General features: G+C 43.7%; 1 protein-coding gene across 6 annotated transcripts in view; it reads right to left on the reverse strand.

Moving 5' to 3' along the window:
- The window catches only part of Dnajc6 (DnaJ heat shock protein family (Hsp40) member C6), a 160,662-nt gene that overhangs the window by 21,952 nt on the left and 119,378 nt on the right, over positions 1 to 19,332 (reverse strand). For all 6 annotated transcript variants that reach the window (XM_013125634.3, XM_013125635.3, XM_005086637.4 and 3 more), the window contains 8 exons: positions 13,306 to 13,428; positions 9,604 to 9,737; positions 7,598 to 7,792; positions 6,390 to 6,507; positions 5,142 to 5,221; positions 4,186 to 4,379; positions 3,992 to 4,072; positions 1,615 to 2,046 (listed from right to left, as the gene is read on the reverse strand). In XM_013125634.3, the coding sequence (XP_012981088.2) occupies positions 1,615 to 2,046; positions 3,992 to 4,072; positions 4,186 to 4,379; positions 5,142 to 5,221; positions 6,390 to 6,507; positions 7,598 to 7,792; positions 9,604 to 9,737; positions 13,306 to 13,428 (1,357 nt within the window). The remainder of the gene's footprint in view (positions 1 to 1,614; positions 2,047 to 3,991; positions 4,073 to 4,185; positions 4,380 to 5,141; positions 5,222 to 6,389; positions 6,508 to 7,597; positions 7,793 to 9,603; positions 9,738 to 13,305; positions 13,429 to 19,332) is intronic.

Below are 19,332 nucleotides of genomic sequence, written 5' to 3' on the forward strand. Positions count from 1 at the left end.
CCGGCCATGGAACACTGCTGTTTTCTACCTTGGGATTTTGTTTTCCTGATAAACCTTTTATCCTGCCTGATAAATCAGACCTGGATGGAAGAAGGCAAAGCATAGAGGAACCATGATGTAGGATGCAAGCCCCCAGGTTCACATCCAGCCATCACCAACTGAAACTCTTCACATGAGCTCTGTGATTCTAGTCCCCCTTCTCATAAAAGAGGCAGCCAGAGCTTCACAAGCCAAGACCAGTCTGGAGACTTCAGAGAAGGTGAAGGAGGGCCCCGACGGCATCCTCCAGGTCTAGATGGTTGAGATCCATCTCTTTATCCTTCCTGATGCAGGATCATCTTAAAGGTGACAGTCACAGGGGTAGCTGGCTTGTGCTGGTTATTCTGAGGCTGTAACAAATCTCTTGAACCCAGCTACATCATCTTGCAAATGCTAATGCTGTGGCTGACCCGGAAAAGGAAGGGTCAAGGCTGTAGTGGTGTGTTTAGTGAAACTGGCTAAGTATGCAGGGCTCAGACTCCTTACAAAGATCAGCCACATTTCTCTCCCTGACCATGCTGCTGGCCTAAACCCCTCAAACACTTCTCTGTATAGCTGGGGTACATCCAGAAAACTAGAATTCAAAGAAAGCATTACAGGAGATCTGAGGGAAAGCTCCAAGTCCAGAGGTCAAGTCAGGACCCTGGCTCCATCAATTCTATGCTGTTTGAACAAATCCTGCTAATTAAACTGTAAGTTTCTATTTCCTCAACTATGAAGTGGAGATAATGATGACATCCGTCTCCTGATTTTTATAAGAACCGAGTCATGTTTAATCATGTATTCTATATCTGGCAAGTGGCGAGTATCACACAAGTATCAGCTGCTGTAGTAAATAACAGCTCATCCATCTCTGTCTCCAAGCAGAAACAACTAAAGCAGACTCGAGGCTCCAGTTCCAAGAAAAAGAAAATTAAAAGCATGGAGTTCAGCCTGGGGGTCGGGACACCTGCTGCCATATAGTGTCTTCTGGATGCTACAGGAAGCTACAGCCATGACATCTCAACCATACAGCTGGCTAAAAAAGACCTGCACAGTGACAGCACCAGTGGACATGCCAACACAGACAGGAAGTCTACTAGGTTCCACCCCTAGGCAAAGAGCTATAGAAGGTGATTGCGGAGCAAGGGAGACTCTACTTTTTTCCCCCAGGGATGAGCTCTTTAGAATACCCAATGCCAAGTAATCAGTCCTAAGGACATGTAGGCAACTCTAAAGGGATTCAGTAGGTTGATGTAATGATAATAATTAAGAAATGAGAGATTATGAATTTGAGAGGGGAGGGGGATATAGGAGGAGTTGGAGGAGGGAGAGGGAAAGAGTGAAATGATGCAAATATAGTACTGGTATGTAATTGTCAAAACAATAAAAACTTTAAATTAAAAGAGTATGGAGTTTATATTCCACACCTTTCTACCAAAATGGACAACATTTGTATTTCCCTTACGTTCTCCCAAAGAACTCTCTCAAAGAAAGCAGAAAAAGTTCAGCTTACTAAGACATTTGAGTTCTACCTGCTCAGCCCAAGAGTTATTCCCGAAGTCTGAGATAACAAGAGAAATACGGGAAGATTACCTTCTCCCACTCTTAGAGTTGGTGATGCAGAGGCGGAGGTGGCAGCGCGGCGTGGTGTGGACTGCGCAGACGCAGGTCCACTAGGATGAAACACATCTTCTACCCCAGCCTGTCCTGCCTGGGCAGGACCTGTGGCACCTCCACCCCCAAACAGGTCACTCAGCAGTTCAGAATTGCTGGGAGGAGCTGCCAGAGGAGAGAAGTTCGTGCTCACATCAGACCCTTCCAGGCCCAGAAGGTCCACCTCTTCCGGGGGAGGAGGGGCCGCCGGCTCCTGCTCCTTGCCAGGCTTCTTGGCTCCGTGAGGCTTGTTACCATTGGCATTGCCATGCGGGCTTGAGAGGGTCAGTAGCTCATCATCCGACTGCTCACTTTCCTGATTCACCAGGGCAGCGTGGTCCTCTTCACAGAAAGACTTTTCTGATCTCTGATCTAAGAAAGGTCAATGTGAAATAAATGATTGGATGACTGACAGCTGGGTCAGGTGAGTTTTGTTTTGTGTACATTGTTCCGGAAAGAGAAGACACACCAGTCCTGAGCAAACAGTGCTTTCAAACCCCTGCCAATGCAATAACTTTCTCAGATCATTCTCGGCTGTTTGTTCAACATCGGCAAGGCAGTATAACATAAGGACTAAGAGGCAAAACTCTGGGTTCAGGCAGCCCAGAATGGAACCCAGCTCCACCCCTCCCTGACTGTATAACACTGAGCAAGTAACTTTACGTCTCTGTGTCTTGGTTTCCTCCTCAGCAAAACAGGGGGTGATGAATACTGCACAGTGCCCAAACTGCTGTAAGATTTACATGAGATGATAATAAAAAGAATTCGGATCAATAGCAAGAAGCACCTCAATGCTGATTCCCAGACAATATGTGGGGTGCTACAGAAAATGACAGTAATGCCCAGTCTTTGTGAACACATGACCTGAAGCAGAAGCAACACACCCTAAAAAGCAGATTCAATGGTTCTTCCCCACAACCTTCTCACATCTGGAAAAGATATTTCCCACATAAAATGGGCTTAGGTGAGATGCTTCTGCTGGGGAGAAATGAGAAATTGGAGTTACAAATGGTGCTCTGTAAAAGCATCAAGTGTTTTTTGTTTGTTTGTTTGGTTGGTTGGTTTTTTGTTTTGTTTTGTTTTGTTTTGTTTTGTTTTCCGAGACAGGGTTTCTCTGATTGTTTTGGAGCCTGTCCTGGAACTTGCTCTGTAGACCAGGCTGGTCTCAAACTCACAGAGATCCACCTGCCTCTGCCTCCCGAGTGTTGGGATTAAAGGCATTCGCCACCAATGCCTGACTTGCATCAAGTACTCTTAACCACTAAGCCATCTCTCCAGCCCCATACAGAATTGTTTCTACATATTAACATGGCAATGGGAAGGTGAGAGTAGTGTTTTATCAGAAGCCATTCCTGTGAGAAAGATGCAAGGTAAGGACCAAGAAGGGACGGATGATCCATCTGCTAGTCACATCCAGCTAGGCTCCCAGGTCTCAGACACTTCCATTGCACTGTTCAAAAGAAAAATCTGTAAGCAAACCTTTTCACCCAAAGGAATCAGATGAGTATTTTTTTAACCTAACACTGAAAATGTCTACAGGCTGTAGCAATACTATGTTACATTCATATGGCAGAGGAAGGTCAGTCAAGAGAATGTTGGCTAGGACATCCCTGTAGCTAAATTCCCACTCCTTTCACATAAAAGTCTTGACTATTTGATTCTATAACACACTTCGTAGCTAACCTCCCCAAACTGCAAAGCAAGAATGACCAGTGTACATAACTAGAATGCCCATGGCTATGCTCCTCAAGAGAGTAATGCAAAATGCAAGGTTGAGAAAAGCTCTGGAAATTCCTCCAGGTGTGGGAGAAAATAGCACAGTGGTAGAACCTTGTCTGGGTTAATGATTGCTAAAGCAACTAGCAGAGACACAGGTCAGGTGGCTTCTTTCACCATGCCAGGGCAAGACCCATCCTGTCTTGCTAGAGGTACAGTACTTGAGACAATACTCCACTTTTTGTCTTTAGAATATGTGTCTGAAGGTAGGAAACTGAACTCTTTGTTAGTCTTTCTGAGTTGTCAGCAACCTAAAGAGAGATCCTGGAATACACCATCAGTCTTGGAAGATGTGACTTGGAAACACTGCCCAAACAAAGAAGGTAGAATTTAGCCTACACTGGCTTTCTGATCAGTCTGAGGACTCATGGACTTGAAAGCAGGCAAGCTGCCTGATTTGAAAAACAAATGAAGGGAAGGGTCTGAAATAACGGAGAAAGGAAACTTTAGTTGAGATTGCTTCGAGAAATGTCTTAATAAAACCACCAGACGACTTAGTCACTTAATCACCTCATCACTCTAATTTAGAGGTTTACCATACCTTGCCAACAGAGGGAGGCAAAGAAGCCACCTTGTCCAAGATTCCTGGGATGGTCTGGAGGGAGATCTGCAGGAGCCTGGCCTGCAAGACAAAAGCCCACACAGGGTCACCAGAACATAGGGAACAAAGCAAAGCAGTAAAAAACCACAGAGGCTGCATCCCCAAAACCCAAACCGGCCATGACTCACACATACCTCCTAAGGTCAGAGTATCCTGGTGCTCCTGCTGAGAGGAGAAGAGGATACTGGGGTTCACATCTTTTGTGCAGTAGTGCTCCCATGGTGGAGTTAAGTCGATCACTTTGTCTTGGGGCTGTACTTCTATATCCAGTGTCACTTGGAACAGCTGAGGATATTTTTCTGGTACATCACATGCATCTAACTCAGGCCTAATGGAAAGAAAAACACAGCACCCGCCATGTCTTCAGCAGGATGCTCAACACGTGGCTTGGCTCAAGCTGATAAGTTCAGCTCTGAAGTCACTTCTAGGTGGACACAGTCACTAACTGGGTATCACTTTACCTCACTATGCCTCAGTTTCCTCATGTACAGAAAGCAGAGCAACACTCACTCAAGTCCTTTGACTACTACCAAGCAAGCTAACAAAAGCACTATGAGAAGCAGGGTTCAGACATCTGGCCAGTGCATGCTGGCATGGCTAAATAGGTCATCAAAATAATGAGACAGACCCAAAGCCACCTTCTCAGCCTGAACCCCCGAATCCTTCATAGCTCCCTGTCTCTAGCAATCCCCAACCCCGGATTCAGCCACACCCTGAGATCCATAGCCACATTATGTTATAGCAACCTTGGATCAATATTTGGTGCAGCTGGGTTCCCCAGCAACTCTTTCACAGTGCTCTAGCCAGACACCCCTTATGAGGGACCACTGCTTATGCCATTCCAGAAATCACTGCCATTCTCATTGGGCATAAGCATCCACAAACACAAAGGAGAGAAGTTATGATTCCTTGTTCCCTAACATGGAACTTCAGACCTTCCTAGTTAACTCTGCGATACCTATGCATTTCTTAAGACCAACCACACTCAGCAGTCCACAGTGTGGGACTTTGGTGGTGGCAGCATGCTGCTACAGACACTCAAGGGCTCCTGGCTATGCTGGTAAAGACTTCGAGTCCATGCAGCACTTACTTGGTGAACTTTAAAACTGTTGTGTCCAGTGGTATGAATCCAGAATGAAACTGGAGCTGGAATATCTGTGTGTTGGTCACCTAAAAATATGTGCAAGAAGCATGATCAGTAGGAGAAAAGGGAATCTGCACCATAGATTGAGTTTGGGGAGCCAGTGCCTTCCATTGCTTCTTTGTGGAAAAGAATGTTAAATGAAGTCCCAGCTTCATTGTTGGTTTCTCTTCTCCAGGACAGCAAGCCAATACCCACGGATATTCCATGTTCTTATATATTCTTTCTTCCTAGGGTATCCTTCTCCAAAACAAACTCATCCTTCCAGGCCCACCTCCATAGTTGCCTGGCCACCACTAGGTAAAACAAACTGTTCCAATGACAGTGCCACATCTGTCCTCTGATACAGCAGAGTGGATATTCATATATGTTTGACTTGCCCCCTCCTCAGATCAGTTTTGTAAAGCTAAGAATACAATATTACTTTTGTTAATCCAAAACACCTAGGCAATGGATGGAATATGCAATTAATTAAGATATAATTACTTGTGACATCTTTCCTAATATCCAAAGATTAGTAATAAATCAAACATGGAGAATCAGTAAATATGGTATGTCCATTCAATGGAACATTACTTAACTATATAAAAGAATGAAATACTGATACATGCTAAAACACATTACATATTACACTGAGTAAAAAGAAGTCAGCTACAATAGACTGCATACTATATTATTCCATTTATACGAAATGTCCCGAAATAAAAAAGTCTACAGAAACAGAAAAAAAATTCATAGTGGTCAAGTTTTCTTTTAGGGGTGAAGATTCTTAAGTAAGAGAATTGTAACAGTAGCAACACATTTTGGATACACTAAAAATCACTGCATTTCGAGGAGGAAGGCAAGGAATCAAACTCAGGTAACTAGGCTCGGTGGTGAGGCAGTTTACCTCTGAGTCATCTCTCGGGAATTTTTTTAAACTTTACAGTGATCCCCTAAACAGAGCACTAAAAGAAAGACTTGGCTTCTCAAGATTGTGGCTTGTTGGGGTTCTGTGGCTGTCTACCCATGATGGTGTATAAGTCATAACCTGCCTCAATCATTCCCTCCCACCATGATGAAGACAGACATCAGCAGGTTTTAAGGGTCTTTATATCACTCCAAACTCACAAGTCAAACAAGCCCAAAATTATAAAGACCCAGTAACTCTCATACTACAAAATCAGGTGGCTTATAGTCTGAGTCCTAAAAGCTTACCTTAGCCTGCAGTCGGCTACCGATGGTTGACCGCAGGTGATACATGGAAACAATGACATCGCCTTGGGCTGTGATATTCAAAGGGATGAAGATTTTCCCATCTTGGACACGGTATTCTCTTTAAATGGAGATCAGAAGAGACCATGAAAGTGTCCAGTGTGGTACCATCACAGACACAGGAATGTTCCTTTATGGCTGTAAGGGACCTGTTTACCAAGGCTTAAACCAAGAAACTACTTCCTGTCTTGTGCAAAGGTAGGAATGCAGCCAGCATTGACTGAATGCAGACTGTTTCTGAGCTGGTAGAGCAATGACCAGATACAGGCCTTTTCTCTCCATCTCATCTGGACTTCTAGACAGATCTTATTTTCCTCAAATCACCATGCTTCATACAGTAAAAGCCAACCAAGGTCAGAATAGAGAGAGAAATGCCATACTCTCCCAGGGTCTAGAATTCTGACTCCTAAATTAACCTATTGCCAATTAAGTCTATGCTGTATTACCAGCCACTCCCTTGTCTCCTAAACCCCAAGCACCTCCCACTGGTACGTGTTCTTCTTGTTAGATCATATATGTACTTTAAGTACATTATCAATATGGTGGTTTGAATGAGAATGGCCCCCATTGGCTCATATATTTAAGTACTTGGTGGAACTGTTTGGGAAGGATTAGGAGGTGTGGACTTATTGGAGGAGGTGCATCCTTGGAGGCGGGCTTGATGATTCAAAGCTCTACCCTACTCCCAGTTAGTTCTAGCTGCCTCCTGACTGTTGTGCTAAAATGTGAGCTCTTAGCTACTGCACCAGCACCATGCCTGCCTGTCTGCTGCCATCCTCCCCAAAATGATGGTCATGAACTCACTGTCTGAAACCATAAGCGCCCAATAAACTTTTTTTTCTTTAAGTTGCCTTGGTCATGGTATCTTAGCACATCAATTTAAAACTAACTAGGACAGTCACCTACCCAAATCACTGAGTTTCCTTTTTAGATGCCCAGGTCCTCAATGCCCACCCACCTCTATCATCTGAACCCCAACATGGTACCACTGTGGATAAAGGAGAAAAATCCTTGGATTCAGCTGTGTTTATTTTTGATTACACAAGTTGGGCTTAACAACAACAACAAAAAAACTCGTCACAGCAATAAGCAGGGAGAATCCAACTTTAACCGGAATTAAGTATGTAAGAAGAGAAAACATGGTGACTTACTTCATTCGCTCAAAGTCTGTGCATGTGGAGTATATTTTGGTTTCACCAATCAGTACATCACAGTACGGGCGACACCCATTTCTCTGCTTATTGAAGAAGGGAATCGGGCTGACAGTGATTGCCTTGATTGTGAGTGGCTTGAAGTGGGGGCGATAGGGCTTGTCTGCAAGTAGGTCACACATGTAGCCCAAGTACCTGAAACAGAATTCAGCCATTCTATGAGCCCACTGAAGCAGGAGGATTAGACAATTTCTGCTGTGAAGTTTGCCTTTGCAAATTAAATTACAGGAAAAAATGTACTCTGCACATTCCTTAACATTAACCACCAAAGGGAATAGAGGGTTAAAAAAGTTTGTAGATCAGAGCTGGAGCCATGGATCAGTGGTTAAGAGCATTTGCTACTCTTGCAGAGGACCCAGGTTTGGTTCCCAGCACCCATATGGTTGCTCACCCACTCTGTAACTTCAGGTCCAAGATGATCTACCACCCTCTTCTGGCTTCACAAGCACCAGGTATACATACATGTAGGCAAAACAACCATATACATAACATAAACATAAATACATCTTCTTTAAATGAGAGAAAGCTTGTTTCCATTGACATGCTGAGCTGATAGCAGGGTGTTTACTCCGTCAGAAGCTTGTGGCAGTGTTACACTAGCCCAGTATTTGAACGTCGATTCCTATTATATCTAGCAGATTAAGCATGTCAGCAACAGGCAGATTTGGATAAACTTTAGAATTTATTATCAGGAATTTTACCCAAAGAATAAGAAAATGAAATTTAAATAAGAACAGAGAAAGTAATTCCCACTCCAGGGAAGAAAATAGATCAGCTGTGTATAAATGGGCTTCCTTTTCAGCTACTTTCATATTATCTATTATAAACTGTACCCCATATCTCAGCCATAAGAAAAATAAGCTCTAAAATGCATACTCTAGCCATAGTTTTGCAATTTGGTGCAATGATCACCAATGTTTTTTTTTTTTTTTTTTTTTTTTTTTTGGTTTTTTCGAGACAGGGTTTCTCTGTATTGTTTTGGGGCCTGTCCTGGAACTCGCTCGGTAAACCAGGCTTGGTCTCGAACTCACAGAGATCCACCTGCCTCTGCCTCCCGAGTGTTGGGATTAAAGGCGTGCGCCACCACCGCCCGGCGATCACCAATGTATCTTAATAAAGACCTGAAGCATAAAGGGGAAGGCCCTGGGAGCTCAGACTGGGGAGAGTGGTCAAGCCATGTTCAGTGGGTATTTTTAGAGTGGTGCCTAGCACAGCCTTCCTGTCCAGGTCTCACTCATGCTTCCTCTCCTCTTATAGGAGGAAAGTAAATGGTAAGTAGCAAACCCTAGGACAAGCGGCTGAGGTGCCTACTTAACATTTCAAAAGCAGACCTGGCTGCCAGGTTCTCCCAGGATCCTTCAGTCCCTACGTGTTACCAGGACATGGCTGGTATACCCTACTCTCTGCCCCTGGGGTTCGATTGCCCTTTCCCCCAGAGGTTCTTCCCTATATAACCCAGCCATTTCGGCCGCTCACCTCTGTCTCCGTACCTCTGCCCTCTTGGCTGCTGCTCCTGGGTCCCTCTCTCCCCTTTCTGTTTCCTTCTCCTTCTGTCCACATGGTCCCGCTCAGTCTGGCCATGCCCACTCTGGATTCTCCCAGATGTCTCTGCTTCTGGCTATGCTCTCCCTCACATCTACAATAAACTTTCTTTTTCACCATACCTAGGAGCAGTCATGACCTTCCCTTTTTATTTTTTATTTTTTCATTCAGTAAACATTGGCATTTTTTAAAGTTTCCTTTCAGTTTTAAAAATCATAGGCTTTCAAATGAAGGTTCATGAACCTGCATGAAAACCCAGTATTCTCATCCATTTCAATTGACATCATAGTCCAGGATAACATCAGATCAATTTTAAAAAGTTTGAACGAGAGCTCCCATGAAGCCAGCCTTCCGCAGTACCAGGGCACCACTTAGACGGCACCCTGCGCTTTTCGTCACTGTACCTCCTGTGGGACGGAGACAGTCCAATTCCCGGTCGCTTTGCGTAGAGCAATCGAACAGTGGGGCCAGGAGTAGAGTAGAGATTACAGAAAATGAACATAGCACCAACCAGAATTGACGATGCAGCCCGTCCATCCTGTCAAAGAAGACCCACAAACTCATCAGAAACATCAAATCCCAGAAAGCAGGCTTACAGAGAAGACAGAGGCGCCTCCTAATGACTTATGGGTGCTTTTTTCACTTTGGAAATGCCCCTGCTGTGAAATCAGAAAGTAGCGAGGAAAGACTTTTCTTAGAATAAAATTGACTCTAGGCTCACCCAAGAAGCTCAGCTAAACAAATCCCACTTGCATATATTTTCTGAGAGCATGAACTACTCTGAACTAGAGGCATTATAAAGAATAGCGGAAGTAAAGAGCCTGGGATTAGATGACACCTTTAGAACATGCTATATGTGTATTCCACCCATCCTCTATGTTCATTAATGCAAACAACTTCATTCATTGTACAAATCAATGTATTATGCAATGACTGTCTCCTCCTAAAATTCACGTACTGAAATACTAAATCCTAATACAAGGGCGCTGGAACCAGAGACTGAGGTTTTGGTATAATTAGGTCATGTGGGGCAGGCCCTTAGGAAATCTTTCTCTTTCTTTGTTCTCTCCTCTTCTGTGCCACCTAGGAAGGAGACAGATCTACTAGATCTGTAAACAGCCTGAGCTGGGCTTACAACCTATGATTTCTTTGTTACAATATCCAGTAACCCAGCTGATGCATGGTAACTTAGCCTCTCCTAGAATAAGTTAAAGGGAATTTGCTTCTACTTGAAGTTGCACACGCCAGTTTACAGACTGTTTCCTATTATGCGTGTTGAGTTAAAATCTGCTCCTCCACAATTTTTTTTTCAGACAGTCTCACTATGTAGCCCTGATTGGAATTCTCTGTGTAAACAGAACGGGTTAGCCTCAACTCAGAGATCCACTGGCCTCTGCCCACCAAGTGCTAGGAATTAAAGGTGTGGGCCACCACACCCAATTTTTCCTGCACAGCTTCTAGTCAACAATCCTTATTCTTCCCCCCATGAAGGAAGAAACCCACTCCTTTTCTACAGGCCATATTCCACATATCTGAAACGTGTTTCCATTCCACCAGCACTTCTGATTCCAGATGAAAGCCAGCTCAAACCTTTCGATTCTTCCTCCTTTGGAATTCCGCTCTAAAAGATGTTATCATTTGGAACACACGTCTCTGAACGTACCTAACTTATCAGTCTTCAGTGTACTGCCCAGACACAAAAGTAAGGCATGGAGTGAGTTCCAGTCAAACAGGAAGAGAAACACTACTTGCCTTAGTGTGGACACTACACTTGTATTAACCCAACTCCAAGGTTGCGTCACTAGTACAAATGCTACAAGTCACAGTATATGCTCATATTGACTGTTGTAGTCCCCCTTTATACGTGAGGCTAAGGCTATCCTGTCAGACAACAGTCCTTTGTCAACCTCTTTTTCTCCCTCTTCAGAGTTTTTATTTTCCCCCTGCCATTAGTATTTACTCATACCTCACATTCTTGGAACTGTCTTCATTTAAGCTCAACAGGAAATGGCATTGATGGAAAAGACGACAGCTCTGCCTCTAAGAACAACTGCAGATGCTGCCTTGGGAAGAATCTGCCCCTCAGGAAGTCAGGGAGATGTTCTGAGCATTGTAGGTACACATAACCAGCCAGCAGTTTCTGGAACAGGTGCCAGACTGCTGCCCAAGCCTTGCACAAAGGTGGGCGCTGGCCTGTGCCTCCTTCTCCAGGCACTCATCATAGGCCTCTGGAATTCTTCATGGGGCTCCGCCATGATCACACAGGTAGGATGCTTGGAGCCTGCAGCTGCACCCAAGTCCACCTTAGAGAAGATATCCACTGAGCCATCTTACCAGCCCTGTTTCATGTCATCTTTCCTTTTTATTTTTTATGTGCATGGGTGTTTTACCTGAATATGTGTTTGTGTACCGCATGAATGCCTGGTACCTAAGGTCAGAATAGGGCATTGGATCACAGAGCCATACAACAAGCAGTCGTGAGCCACCAGATATTGATTCTGGGAACTGAACGTGGGTCCTGTGTAAGAAGAGCAAGCACTCTTACCCACTGAGACACCTCTTCAGGCCTCATCCATCGCCTTCTTTAACTTGCACATGATAACAAGAAGTCACCAGCTACACAAGCGTGGTTCAGGGTGACCAACAGTTCATGGTAAGAATGCTCACCATTGCAACAAACATCTCCAACCGCATGTCAAGTCTCTTCTTTATTCTGGTCACTGTACTGACCATGGCGATCAAATCCCCAGAGGAATCCCCAAAGCCTTGGATTTTTAGATCATTGTGATTGCATTATGAAAGCTGGGGAGCTACAGGCTTCTGTAATCTTTTAGAAAAGGTGTAAGTGAAAATCTCCAATGCACCCAAGGCTGCCTAGGCCCTAAAAGCAACCTGCTCTTTGAGTGATCCATTGTGCCTCTAAAAGGGAAGCCCTGCGGCCTCTCACATTAAATGATTACAGACACCGAGGGTTTTGTGTTGCTTGCCAAGTGCTGCATAGTTAAAACAGAAATATTAAGAGGTTTTTCAACTGGCTTCTCTCTTTTAGCCAGCTGGCTCTTAAGGAGGGGAAAGTCATCCAGTCACCTCAGCAAAACAAACCAACAAACAGCAACACAACTGACTGACGTTTGTAGAAGGAATACACCATTTCCAGCACTTATGCTCAGGCTCAGTATGCTCATATGCATAGCCACTTGCTCAGACCTTTTGTGTCAAAGTTCAGAGAAGGTTTCTTCCTGCACGAGGACAGTCCAGTGGGAAATGGACAGGGAATGTCCTGGGGTGACACTATGTATTAAATGCCACAGATGATGTTTAGATGCACAGTGAGAATGTCTGTGTTGTGAAAAAACACCCAAGAGTTAGAAAGATGTTGCCAGAAGTTGAGTTTTAAGATACAGTTAATAAGCCTGAGAAGAAGGGCTGGGGAAAGGGGAGGTAGAAAACCCAAACCAGAAGACCTATCCATCCCTTTGAGAATTATTTGGCAACACAGCTGGTCCATGAAACTGCTCACAAGGGCATAAATGTCACTTTCTCTTAGTTTTATTTTAACACAACTAGTTGAGAAAACTAATTATGCTTATATCCATTTTATTCATACAAAACTCAATGCACCTCTTACCCATGTATCCACAACTCTTTTCCTACCTCATTTAAGCTACTAGGCACATTTTAGAACCATTTGGAGTCTGTGAACACAGACCTTTCCCACTCGTTCTCAAACATCAAACTAAGAATAAAACCAGGTTCTATGGCAACCACCTGTAATTCCATAACTTGGGAAACTGAGGCATGAGGCTCGCCACAAATTCAGGATCTACCTGGACTACACAGTAGAAATTCATCTCAAAACAAAATAAAATACCACTAAGAATAACAGATTCTTCCCCCCATTGTTTTTCCTTTAGGGAGTGAGGGGAAAGGCTGCAAATAAGAAAAGAGGTTTTGATAGCAATAATCCTTCATCTTTACCTGCCTGGCATTGTTCCACCTCTAAGTAGAGGCTCAGCAAATGATGCTGAGCTCAGATGTCATCCTTCTGGATACAGCCATCCATATTTCACCAAAGCCCACCGGCAGAAGGACCAAAGAACACTCACCAAGCAGTGGACAACGCAGACATTTTTGGGATTCTGTAGCAGCCAGTTATACATATTCCGACACACAGCAAATAAGTTGTGTAGACTTGGGGCCTGCCTGATAGGCCAGCTGCATTCTGAGACCTAAAGAAATACAGAAAGGAAATGAACTCTCTTGTCATTTCGTCCCCATAAGCACGCATCACATGGAACTTCTGGAAGTGCCAGCCTGCTCTCTCTGTGTGTATGGAACAGGGTCTAAATGCAGAAAGACAAGTTTAATGTAATAATTTGTTAAGATCTCCATAGTCCTGACTTACACCCCTGCAAGTAGCACTGTGGATCTTTCAATGTGGACAGGCAGGACAGGCAGAGTTGGAAAAAGAATCTAAAAGCAGAAACAACAGCTTCACACAGTCATTTTTGTAATATAGGGTCTCAGTACATAGCCCAGATGACCTCAAATTCACCACCATCCTCCTGCCTCAGCCTTAATATTTTTTTGTTTTTAATTAAATAACTCTGTTTCACTGGAGATCTTAAAACACATTTAGAAATGCATTTTAAGTTAATTAGACAATTCATGCTAATGCTTTGATTTTTCTATTGCCTTAGGTAGCACAGAATTCAGTGTCTAGTACCATTCTTCTAAACATTTCTCTTAGATCCTGTGGTCCCTACATTCATCTAAGCTCGCCTTATAACATAAAAAGTCCTTCAGAGTGAGCCAGAGAGGCTTGTGTGCCTTAGTTTTCTCCACAAAGGAACTATTTTCTATCTTCATTTAACATGGATGTGTTAGAGTCCCATCATGACGCTGCTTGGTCTGATCTATATGACAATCAAGGAGGACAAGTGTTGATTAGATGACAATTTGTTGATGAGAAAATTGACTCTCAGAGGTGAGTTGTGTACAGTCACACCGTTAAGCCCAGGTCTTCTGAGTATTATCCATTAGCTTTGGCAATACTGGCTGGAGAACCAACTGCCTCACTGTACAGGGTACATGCCCTGACTGACTCCTAGGAAGTTTAGACTTGGGTGAACTTTGCATCTTTAACCCTTTGGTCATGAAATGTGGTGGATGGTATCGGTATTGCAGAAGAATCAACTCCTTGGGCTTAGCGTGTATCTGACACACACAAGTTGATCAATAAATGTCAGCAATTATCATTCTTTTACCAAGCCATTGCCAGTGCAAAACTCTGAGGTCAGACTGAGCACACAGCCTGTGTGGGAAGAGTATGGGTGAAGGGAAGACCATGGGAGGCCTAGAGAGGAGGACTGAAGACAGGGCTCGATTGATTAAGTGCTTGTGGGCAAGAATGAAGACCAGAACTGGATCTGATCCCCAGAACCCACAAAACTATTGCTCAGGAGTTGCAGCACTCAGACAGAAGGCAAAGTCAGAGGATCGATTCCCTGAGCCAGCTAGCTAATGAGCTGTAGGTCTACCAAGAGACCATCCACCAATAAATAAAGTGGAGAATAAGATAGACACTCAATGTCAGACACACACACACACACACACACACACACACACACACGCACGCACGCGCACGCACACACACACACACACACACACACACACACACACACACACACCAGAAGAGGAGTAGGAGACCATTTGAAGAGACTTACTCTAGGATGTGCATTTTCCAACAGAAGGAGGCAAAGGAACCAGTCAGGGGGGCAGGAAGATGGAAGGAGGTGAAGGAAGGGATGGTAGTGGCTTAGCTCAGTGACAGTGGGGAACAAACACAGCTCAGCAACTCAGAACACAAAAGGGAAGTCTTAGTAAGTGCTCCTGAGGCTGCAGTGACTGTGCACAGGAGTGCTTAAGAGAGGTGTTAAGGGTGACACCCATGTTTGTGGCTTAAGTGGCAAGGTAGAGGGATGGCAGCAAAGGGATGATGTCTACAAGGTGTGCTCTGTGGTACAGAAAGACCTGGCCTAAGAAAACTCAAACCCTCCAGCTCTCTGTGCTCGGCACTGGAAAGGGAGGTGGGAGGAATCTCATTAACTGACCCTTCTCTGGTCACCAGATAACACTAATAAAAATATAAACAAGAAATTATCTGTGTGCTGACCTCAAAAGCAGAGGTAGAAAGCCGGGCACTGGTCGTGCAACATTCGGGGAGGCAGAGGCAGGGGGATCTCTGTGAGTTCAAGATCAGCCTGGTCTACAAGAGCTAGTTCCAGGATAGCCTCCAAAGCCACAGAGAAACCCTGTCTCAAAAAAAAATACAAAGAAGCACCAGCAAAAGTAGAAATTCCCTTTCTGGTCTGCCAAGGCAGCTTGCTCTTTCTTGTTGCTCTGCAGCCCTTTTAGTATTCAATAACTGTGGGTGAGGAGGAACTTCCAGGTTACCCATTTTTCTATACCCCTGGGAATAACAGATGTGGCATGTTAAGCAAATTGTGTGAAACACTTCACATATCTACCCAAGGGTCCAGGAGGTGCCAGCTCAGGCCTGTCAGTTTACACTCCACAGTGGCTAACCTCTTCTAACCAACACAATTCGGAGTGATCTGGTCCACTGTTTGCTTCCCAAGTGTGATATTCACCAATGTTTTCTCAAGGAATAGAAATGACTTACTGGTTAAAAGAGTTGAAAAATTAGAAGAATGAATTTTGCTGTCAGGGGCATTATAAAACATAGATCTGTTGATGCTGCTTTCTGTCTGGGGTGTTTCTCTCCCTTGGAAAACTTTATTACCCCTTCAAAGCCCAAGTTCAATGTTCTCTTATCTCTGACCCTCACAGATAGAGCCAATCACAGCTGAATCCATGCCCTGGCCTGTTTTCATCTCGTCCAGTTTTTATTAGTAAAACAGCATAGTTACGGATTCAGGATGGGTTTCCATGTTGTAGTTACCACTGACCACCTGTACTAACTGTCCCAAGCTTCCATTCTCTTGGTGTTGAATGCCAAGTGAGTATTCGAGGATTGTTGTGGGGACTAGAGCATGTGAACTGCCAGCTGTACTGACATGCATTGTCTCCCTCCCTAGCTACCGAGTTCCAAATAAAAGAAAGCATGACTTCTCCTTTTTGTAACCTCACTGTTGAGTGTCTGTGTTTATGTAGGTTGTTGCTGGGTGAATGAATGAATAAAAACTAAAAGAATAAATCCCACTTGGCAATCTCTTTTTTGTAATAGGATTTGTCTAATATCTTTTTAACAGATTTATTCCATTTTTATTTATGTTATGTGTATCTGTGTATAGGTACACTCAGAGGCCAGAAAAGGGCATAGGATCCCCTGGAGCTGGGTTTGCAAGACGTCATAAGATGTCCCATATGGATGCTGGAAGATGAACTCTGCTCCTTTACAAAAACAGCAAGTGCTCTTTAGCACTGAGCTCTTAAGCACTGAGCCACTTCTCCAGCCTCTACATGTATGTCTTGAGAATGAGCAGATGAATCAAAATTGTCAGAGATCTTTTAGATTATAACAGAGTGAAAATACAAGATTTTCCCCCCTTGAGGCAATATTTTTAAAGATTTTAAAAACTGTATGCTAACCACCCACACACCACATGTCAATATCAGAAATGAATCTCAGCTAAAAGCTGCCTAAATTGTTCTTAGCACAATAGGCAAACAGCTCTAGAATCATTAAATCAATCAAGCAAATAATATTAATTTAAAGTGCTCCATAATTATATCTTTACTTGATATATAATTACATAGCACTAAGCAAACACATAATTAGAATTTTAAAAAATGTTCTCTGTCTAAAGGAGTAAAAACATTAAGACATAAACACCTCCTCTCCCAAAATAGGAATTTGATCAGTGCCAACTTTTCTGAGATTCTCTAGGTCACACTCAATACAATAAGTATGATCCCAGGCTTTACGACACTTCCTTACACCATCTCCAACCTCCCTGAACACTCCTGGAGTCCCTGAGCATCAGAGAATCCCACGTCAGTTACAGGCCCATTGTGGTACGGGAAGAAGAGGCCAGGACAGCTTCAAGGCTGGAGCTGGGTGACACACCTAAACGGTGTGCAAAGCACAAAAGCCAGCAGTGAATCAGGCTTCATAGGTGGACAGGGAGAGCAAGGTGGGCCGGGGCAGCACTGGATGGCTTCCTCAGAACTTCAGAACACTGAGCAACGTTAGACCTGATCTCTACTCATCTAGGTTTTAATTTTTTTCCAACAATATCACCAAGAAGTGAGTGATGCAAAGACTCCTGATATAAAAGGGCATAGCTACAAACCTGTGCAGAAACACACACACACACACACACACTTCCAGGGGATCCAATGCCATCTTTTGGCTTCACAGGCACCTATGCACTTGGTATATAAAAACCCACATAGGCATAAGAATATATATAACAAAATAAATAATTTTCAAGAACAATATTTGGCTAAGCCAACTCATCCTATGCTCTCTCAAATGTCATTGACAGTACTGATACTTTTAATCCCCAAGGATAGATATTTTCTATAAATAATAATAAAAAACTATACCTCCCTGGCAATCCTGAATGCGCATTCTTGTGCCTTGATTTCGGTGCGAGTTTTTTTAGCCCAAACGTGTTTTGAGTGAACTCCTTTACTAACCTGAGACTACAAAATTCTTGTGTAGCTATGTCCTGCCACACATACAAATACTACAAAACTTCTATGTGATTTTCTCATATGATTCCCTTCAGTTTATGTGGCTTAAACCATGGAAGTTCATCAAACCACAGAAAGAAAACCCTCTGAAAAGTTAAAATCTAGCCCTTCACTAAATTGAAATCGGAAGGCATAGCTCTAGTCCCCATTGCCTGGAGGATGAGAACTAAGAAGACAGATTGTCTATGTACATGACAATGAGATGCCAGTTAGTTCACAGAGTCAGTGCTGGGAGAGATGGGCAATGACTTTGGAAAGAGATGAACCAAATCGAAACCAGGGCTGAGTGAAACACTCAGGTTTGGGGACCATCTCCCTGCAACTAAGATTGAGAGATGCAGGTCAGCAGGTCCAGTTCCATTTTGACCAACTCTGCTGGGACTCTCAGGGAGGGGCTATGGATGCCATGTCCCCTATAGTTCGGGAAAGAATTGCAGAAGCCTGGGGTGTGTGAACTCTCCCCTTAGTGAAAAAGGCCAGCAAAGGAAAGGGTGGAGGGTCTGTAGCTTAAATGGCTTTTTAGGGAGAATGTATAGTTCATGCAAAAGCACGGTGTTTGAGTGTGAGTATGTGTGAATGTGTATGTGTGTGAGTGTGTGAGTGTGTATATACATCATTTGTGCATCCCTGATTGGCACACAGACTCCAGTAATGAAAAGGACAGTGAATGATGAAGTTAGAGAAGCAAAGTCCTCAGGAAAGAACTTACAAGACACATTCTACCTCTGCTTAGAAGATAAATGGCACCACTTCTCCCTCTTACACTGTGTCCCACTCTCAGGACCAGCCGCATGACTGTCTCCAGCACTGAACACCTCCACAGGCTCCATAGTTATTATTTACATCCACCTTCAGAACCCCCTGCATTCTCTCTCCAACTAGGCTTAAGTGCTGTGACAGCAAGAACCAAACATTTCTATTATAGCTACAATGTTTAAGAATTCTTGGCACATCTGTTATTTTTGGAAACATCTATTAGCCATGCTGGGTACTGTTCTGTGTATCAAATAAAATAAACAAGGCCCCTGCTCTCTTAGGGCAAGTGAAAGCAGCCCAGGGTAGATGCTCAGTATGTAGTCTCTGTTCCCTTTTGCCAATTAAGACCAGTAGCAAGAGCTTTAGCTACACTATTAGGCGCCTCAAGCTCTGGGTCCAGTGAAAGACCATGTCTCAAGGACTAAGGCACAAAAGCGATTAGAGAAGATGTCCAGTCTCTGGTTTCCACATGTTCTTGCACACACACATGCACACAAATATATACCACAGTGGAACAGGGGGACTTTTGAAAAAAAAAGCTACTTGAGCTTAGCTTCATATGTATAAATGCTTCTCTGTCAATCTTACAAATTTATTGACTTTCAATAGGAAACTGAGGCTATTACAAATATACCAAAAGCAAATGAAATTCT

The sequence above is a fragment of the Mesocricetus auratus genome, unplaced genomic scaffold (assembly GCF_017639785.1).
Source record: "Mesocricetus auratus isolate SY011 unplaced genomic scaffold, BCM_Maur_2.0 Super-Scaffold_100014, whole genome shotgun sequence".
NCBI lineage: Eukaryota > Metazoa > Chordata > Mammalia > Rodentia > Cricetidae > Mesocricetus > Mesocricetus auratus.